Source organism: Buceros rhinoceros, unplaced genomic scaffold (assembly GCF_000710305.1).
Source record: "Buceros rhinoceros silvestris isolate BGI_N320 unplaced genomic scaffold, ASM71030v1 scaffold2966, whole genome shotgun sequence".
Classification (NCBI taxonomy): Eukaryota; Metazoa; Chordata; class Aves; order Bucerotiformes; family Bucerotidae; genus Buceros; species Buceros rhinoceros.
Genome location: NW_010419127.1, coordinates 86,067 through 93,468, shown reverse-complemented (window position 1 = coordinate 93,468; position 7,402 = coordinate 86,067). Strand labels below are relative to the sequence as shown.

At 47.3% G+C, this 7,402-nt stretch overlaps 1 protein-coding gene across 1 annotated transcript in view; it reads left to right on the top strand.

Moving 5' to 3' along the window:
• The first annotated feature begins 481 nt into the window (after positions 1-481).
• KLHL6 (kelch-like family member 6) overlaps positions 482-7,402 on the top strand; it is a 22,762-nt gene continuing 15,841 nt past the window's right edge. Inside the window, exons 1-2 of the mRNA XM_010138767.1 lie at positions 482-836; positions 5,776-5,941. Of these exons, the coding sequence (XP_010137069.1) occupies positions 577-836; positions 5,776-5,941 (426 nt within the window). The 5' untranslated portion in view covers positions 482-576. The remainder of the gene's footprint in view (positions 837-5,775; positions 5,942-7,402) is intronic.

The following is a 7,402-nucleotide window of genomic DNA, read 5'->3' as shown; positions in this document are numbered from 1 at the left end:
AGGAAGATCTTTGATGCTGCTCCATGTCCTGGAGTTACGCTGATATGTCATGAAGGACAGAAACTGTGGTGTGGAGAGCTTTCTGAATATGTGAGCATATTACTCAAACCCAAACCCAAACCCCAAACCAGCTCTGTGATTAATTATCACCTACTTGGAAATTTTAAAATAATAATAACCTCTTCCCCTTAGCAGCCCAGTCTGCCAGGAGTGGCTTGATAGCCATATGGTGCACCTATCACCACAACCAGCAGAGCCGGATAACAGCGAGGGACCGGCTGGAGGGCGGGAAGCAGGACCTCCCTGTCACTTGTAATCTTCTCACATCCAGAGGCATCTCAAGTCCTTTCTAAACACGTTGATACTGCCTGAAATTCACTGAAAAAAACCCAGCCTTTGTTTGTGTTAACAGGATGAGAAAGTGCAAGGCTTCCTGTTATGTGTGTGTGACAGCTATAGATAAGCAGAGACCTCTGGACAGGAAATCCGCCCAACTTCTGCAGTGTGAGTCCTCTGAAGCTTAGGAGCTCTTTTTAGATTGAAGCACCAACAGAATGAGACGGTGCTGGCCAGAAAATGGGGGACACGCTGGAGAAGAGCTCTGAGGGGCCCGAGATCTCTTTGGACAATGAGTGTTCAACGAAAATGGGGGACCTGGAGGAAGTCTCGAGTGGTGAAAAGGTCAAGTTTGATGATACAGGTCTCTCGCTGGTGCTCCAGAATGGTCTAGAGAACCTTCGGCTTGAAAATTCCCTTACAGACGTCATCCTGTGCGTGGACAGCAGGGAATTCTCCTGTCACCGAGTGGTCCTTGCTGCAGCAAGCAATTATTTCAGGTAAGGCATGTAAGAAACAAAACCAATGAACTTGCTTTGCTTCTTAGGCTTGAACTGTAGATCTCCCGGGAGTGAAAACTGGGCGCTAAACTCTGCAAATTTGCAGTGAGTCTGACACCTTTTGGCTCCTTTTCCAAAGCTTAAATAAGGACTTAAATAAGGCAGGTGCCAAGTTGTGGATTTGCCGGCGTTCTGATACCAGCACTCAGCAAGTCTGCTGGAGGCGTGCAAGGAAATGGAGAATGGCTGGCAGGCAAGTGATGAGAAAATGGTGTTTTAACCAAGGATCTGTAGCCCTTGTATTGTCCCTTCGGGATTCAGGCAAAGAGGAATGTTCATTCAGATCATGCAGTACTTTTATGGAGATGGGAGCGGGTTTGGGGAACTTGGTAATTTTGCCCATTACCGTTTTGTGGTAAAAATAAAATTCCATAAATGAGGAGGAAAGGGAAGGAATTTTCCATCTTTTCTAGAGTTAACAAAAATCAATAACAATGGCAAATACATCCTTGAACGCAGTTCCACCATTTCACCCCCTCCTTCTGGTCCTCGTGAGCCTTTCATTCTTTCAGTACTACAGTAGGTTGTCTATCTGAGACTACTGACCAGCCAGAACAAATTTTAGACATGCGGTGGAACTCGCTATCAGTTTTAACACAGATTTTCCATTATCGTTTAGACAATCACATTTGCATGGCTGGGATTTTTTTTTCTTTCTTTTTTACACTGCTAAAGTGGTCAGATGACTGAACAGCTACAGCGGAAACATGAGAAAAAAGAACCTGTGACCACTTGTGACATGAGCAAATGCTAATTTTAATGGAGTCTAGTAAGCTTTGCTGGTAGTGCCTGGAAGAACAGTTCTGCTTTTATCATCTCATAACAGAGATTGTGGCTGTGAATTTAAGGAGACAGGTTTTATTTCTACAGATAACTATATATATCGCATCTGTGAAAAGATGCAACTAAAAGCAGAGATGCCTGAGTATTTCTTACCAGCGTTGTGTGCAGGAAGGAGAGCTGATGCACAAATTAAAATCAGAATTACCATGATGATACTTTGACAAAAAAACCAATTCTTCTTCCACTGTGAGGAAAGATGCTGCCATCAGAAGGGACTTCAACAGCTAAAACCAGCAAGACGGTTTTCTGGTAACTGAGTCCTGAGCTAGGCCTGTTCCTTTGAAGGGAGGGGGATACCTGGCTGGAGGTCATCTCATGCCAAGGCAATCTGGTAGGATCTGCCCCCCTGGAGTGTTTGGCCTGGTGCCCCATGGAGTTGAGATTTACTGATGTGTAGATGTGGTGCTGAGGGACCGTGAGGGACACGGTTTAGTGGTGACCTGGCAGTGCTGAGTTAACAGTTGGGATCGATGACCTTAACGGTCTTCTCCAACCGAAATGATTCTGTGGTTCTATCACACTGACTGTCTGTCAGCGCCTCTGGCCATGACTCTTTGGGTTAGCTTCAGTCAAGTTTGGCAGAGGGTGGAAATCTCAAAACTGAAGTTCCCAGAAGTCTGACGGAAATCTGCGGCTAGGCAGAGGGGAGATGCTGGGACTGGGACTCCGTGGTGCTCAGCTGGGTACCGAGCACCATGTCCTGGCCAGCCAACACATGCGGTGCCCAGAACCAGCCAAAGCACATGCTGCCCTTGCTGGGCTGGACAGGCAGCCAGCAGAGAGCTGAGTGTCCTGAGAGGGATGGCAAAATGTGTCTGGGAGGAATAACGAGAGAGAATGGAGGGCTCAGGAAGGGGAAGCTGAGGTTACTGTGAGGAGGGAAAGGAGGACACAAGTCTGCAGGGAACTGAGCTTCAGTAGCTCTGCTACTCACAAGGCATAATTCAGTATGTCTTGCCATAATTCAGTAGAAGCTGCATGGCCCAAAGAAAGAAGCAATTCCTATATCACGCTGTTCCTGTGAGTGCTTTTCATGCTATTACAGGGCCTGTAAGACCCGTGCACAGAGCAAAGCAAAGGGACCCAGTGAGTCACGGGCTTCATTCTCCTGCAACTGCCTGTTACACAACCCCTTTCCTGAACATCGGGTGCTGTAATGCAAGCAAACCATAGCAGCTGCCTTAAACACAGTTCAACGAAGCTAACAGCTTCTAGTCCTTCCTCCAGCACCGCTGAGAGTAGATAGACCAGTACTTCTGATGTGTCCTGCACCTATAGACATAAAAGCATCGATTCTCCTCTTACCCGGAATAAGGTAACAAAGCAGAGAAGAGAAACCCAGACTGACCAAGGTGGAGTAGTAGTTCCTTACTCCTGCACTGCCCCAGGAGGTGGGGGAACAGGGCTGGAAGAGGTTGAAGCAGTATTTTCCAGAGCATCCTCAAACTCCAACATGGTTGGTTGAAGTCAGGTTCATGATTCCAAGCACAAACACTCCAGCGTGGCTGGGTGCTTAAAAAGTGCTTCACAAACTGCAATCCCTCTTTTATTTCATTGAGATTTCTCCTGTTTTTTCTAAATTTACCCATTTTTAAGTATCTAAATTTGGCCCTGGGACCTGACTTCAAGTGTGCATTTCTTGGAGTAAATGTTGGTTCAAAGGCTTGGTTTAGAATCACACAGGCACACAGGGTGGGAATGGGGTCCGCTCCACCTGAGCAGAAGGAAGGCTACTACAGGAGCCAGCTCTTGCGGATAGTACTGTCTTATTCAGCCCCACCAACTCCTAGAGAGGAGTACTGGTCAGGGAGCACAGGGCTTTAATGTGTGATTTGCGCAGGTTGCAGCCACATTACACGAATCCCTACCCTACGAGATCGGGAGTGGATGGGAGCTCCAACGCAATTTCACAGATAGGAGACAGATAGGTGAGAGCACTTGGGCAAGACTGCTGTGCAAAGCCTCCACCAGAATGCTGAGGCTGGTTTCTGAGCAGCCTTGCAATGGTGTAACGCTGGGTGTCTCTAACTGACCTCCGCCAAACACTCCGGCCTCGTGGGACGGAAGCGAGAGCTTTCACCTCCCCAACAGAGATGGTTAAATACGAGACCGGAGTCACCATTTAAGAGATAAAAGGAAGAAGAGCAGACAACACCTGCATTCCTACAACGGCCTATTTCTCATTCAGATGAAGCACTCGGCATCTGTCAATCAATCCCGCGCAATCGCAACGGCCGTTTCGTACAAACCTCCCTCTCCACTGAAACCCCCTTCCCAGGGAGAAGTGGGTACTGGGGACATGTTTTGAGTGGCCACCTGCCTGCATGCCCCACACCTACAACATGCAACACTGCCAAAGGAGAGAGGAGCTATGAGAATCCCCGTCTTGCGCTCACTGAAGTTAAGGAGCGTTTTGTCTTAATGCCTTTCAAATACTCTGTTTTCAGTGGCGCAGAAACACAACCATAGTGCAGAGCAGTGAATCAAAAACGCCTAAACGAGCTGAGACGAGTGAAGGGAAAATGAGAATTTTGGCTGAATGTTGTTTCTGACAACTTCTCTGCCCAAGCTACCTGCTCAAAAGCTAGGACTCTTTATCCAAATGGCACTTTGGATTAGTTATAACATTAGTTATCTCCAGTGAGGTAACTAATACCAGCCCTCTCCGGCTGCGAAATCTCTGCTGAGGAAAGGAACGTGTACCTTCCGCCCATTTGCCATTCATCATTCCTAACTGCTTTGCAATAAAAACTGTTTACATCGTGGTTCCAGTAAGATGTGTCAATCAGACAGCTTCATTTTGGCACCACTTTTACAAGAAAAGCCTGGCCCAAGACTTTGGACCTCTAGTCACTTCCCGGGTTGCACTGTCCTGTCAACATTGTACATGACTAATAAAGACGGGCTTGGTATGCAGGGTAAAGAGCGCGTCTAATTACACCGGAGATCTTCACACGTTTGTCACCAACGCAGTTGCAAGTGGACTCACATACTTCTAATCTGTTGAGCCAGATTCCAAATAATCTGAAATATTGCTCTCTGAGTGCAGTGAGCAAGGTGGGACTGATCAAACTTCTAAAAAAAAGCAAAAGCGTTGGAAGAAAAACCGACGAATTGCAATGTGTGTGTTCGCCTTGCAGCTAGCACAATGCAAAGGGGGTTTAGATAGCTCTTAGAGAAATTTCTGATTTATATCCCACGTGAAATACCTGACTAGTGGCAAAGCTCTGTGTGGTGGTCGCCTTCCAAATGCTGTACTACCTACCAAAGAAGAGGTGCTATCAACATGTGTGAAATTGCTGTGCTTCCTGGCTAACGGTAGTTCCAACTCATGGTTATTCAAGTACTTCTCCAGCCAAGAGGTACCAGCTCCGCAGTACTACCAGAAGATCCCAAAATACAGCAGGGAAAAGTCAGCGTCTTAATTAGCAGAAGACCCATAAGCCATTCTCTCCTGGCCCATCACCGATATTAACGGGGTCAAAGATGTGTTGGGAAGCTGAGTGGTGAGGCTGTCGGACAGTGTTCTGGTCTGGCCCTCAGGGTTCAGTGTAAGCAGCGTTGTGCAGCACAGGGGCATTTGACCTTGCCAAGGGTTATAAAGAGCGTGTGTTGAGTGTCAGTGAAGTAGGGAGAATGACAGCAGCTTGGAGGTTTGGGCTTCATGAGCTGGGCCTGAACCTGAAACAGAAAGAGGCTGTGAGAGGCCAGCGGTTAAAACAGCACAATTGCTCCGCAGCATCAGCCCAGAGACAGAGCACTGCTCAGGCAAGGTCCCAGCTGCTTTTGCTGCTGCGGAACTCCAGGTCTGCTGCAGAGTCCAGCTCTGGGGTGAGCATCACGTGTGTATGTCTTATCAAAGTCATGATTAAAGAGGCATGAAAGCAACAAAAGGATTTGTTACTTTGCTGCAGGACTAATTGCATAAAATGTGAAGCAATCGGAGTATTCTGTGATGAAATCTATATAACCAAATGTTTCCAGAATGCCTCACCCTGGCTGGGCTGCAGTAAAAGATAAACATCTTTCTTTTCAGGGCTATGTTCTGCAATGATTTAAGAGAGAAATATGAAGAGAAGATCATACTTAAGGGAGTTGATGCAGAAACCATGAATATACTCTTGGACTACACCTACACCAGCAAGATGCTCATCACAAAGGAAAACGTACAGAAAGTCTTGGAAGCCGCCAGTCTCTTTCAGGTACAGATAACCCAAACGCAGGGGTCCAGTCATGTTGCTCTGGCAGCACCATGTCTTACCCTGGTTAACCCATTGCAAACTTCTCTGATTTCATGGGTCCTGGAAGCATTTTGCTTATATTTACTTACACCGTGGTAAAAAATGGCAGTCGGAGCCACGTGCTGCTGCGATGGGCAAACAGCTGGGCTCTGCCTTCAAGAGCTGCTCCCACGTGCCTCCCACCAGGCAGCGGGGTTGTGTGGCTGGGACAGTGCTCCCCAAGATTCAGGTCAGCCTGCAAAGGCCGGTCACCCTCAGCGGCTGGCATGGCTGGCCAGAGCAGGGAGGTAGCTTTGTCCATCCCTCCCCACTGTCCGGAGATGGAGGCTCACCAGCCAGTTAGCATCCTCCTTTGTAAGACTCGTGGTGTAAAGGCTTTTAGTCATGATCTGGGTCTTGTGGGAGGTCAGAATTGAGCAGTGTTACTCAGCCTTTGGTCCGTGAGGGATTCACGTGCCCTATAAATCACCCGTGAGGTCTAGCAAATTGCAGGCCCTGGTGCCAAGCTGCAAACAGCCAACGGCAACCAGCATGACCTGCCAAGTGCCAGTGCGTGTGCGCGCGTCCAGGCTTTTCCTCACGGCAGGCCAGAAGCACCTGACTCTTTAATCCTCGTGGTTCATTATGCGCTTCTGACTCTGACACGGGAGGTTTTGGTATGAAATGAACCTGTGGCCTTTGGGGTAATGGGAGCTGGGACTTGCTGCGGGGAGCGAAGGGAAAGTTGTCACCAAGCGCTCCCCAAGGTAGCTCAGGAAAGGTGGTGTGGAGCGCGGTAACTCGCTGACCTCTTCAGCAGACCAGCGCTGCAAACTGGAAGCACTCAAAGGCTACTTGTGGTTCACTGTCAGGACACTTTTCTGTGCTCTTCTTGTTTTCTTCTGAACCTTCCTTCTTTAGGATCATTCCTCGGGGGTTTGTTTGTTTGTTTTCTGAAACCATCCAAAGTATAAACTTCAGGTTTTTTCCTTTCTCTTCCCTATTTTTCATTAAAATTATGATTAAATTGGATTCCCAAGGCTGTTGCTTTAAGAAAACTATCAAACACTGTTGAGTAATGACAAAACTGTGAGGGTGCCATGAGCAGGAATAGTAAACTACGAAAACCTAGAAACCAGGAATGGTCAATTGAAAGGAGTGATCCCAGGTCTTACTGCAGCCGTCTTGGATACTATCAAGATTTATAAGGCCTTAAAGCCTCGCATTATGCACGGCTGAGGTTTTTGGCTGAAAACATGTTTTGTGTAAAAAGATTTAGTAACCACTAGCATTCTGCCAGCTTGTCTCTGCTATTCACGCTGAAGAACAAGCAGGAACGGCTGAAAGAGTCAAATGTTTCATTTCAATATATCAACAGCTGAAAAGATTAGTTCTGCAATTTATTGTAACATTTTTATTTGGGAAATTCTTTCCTTTCCAATG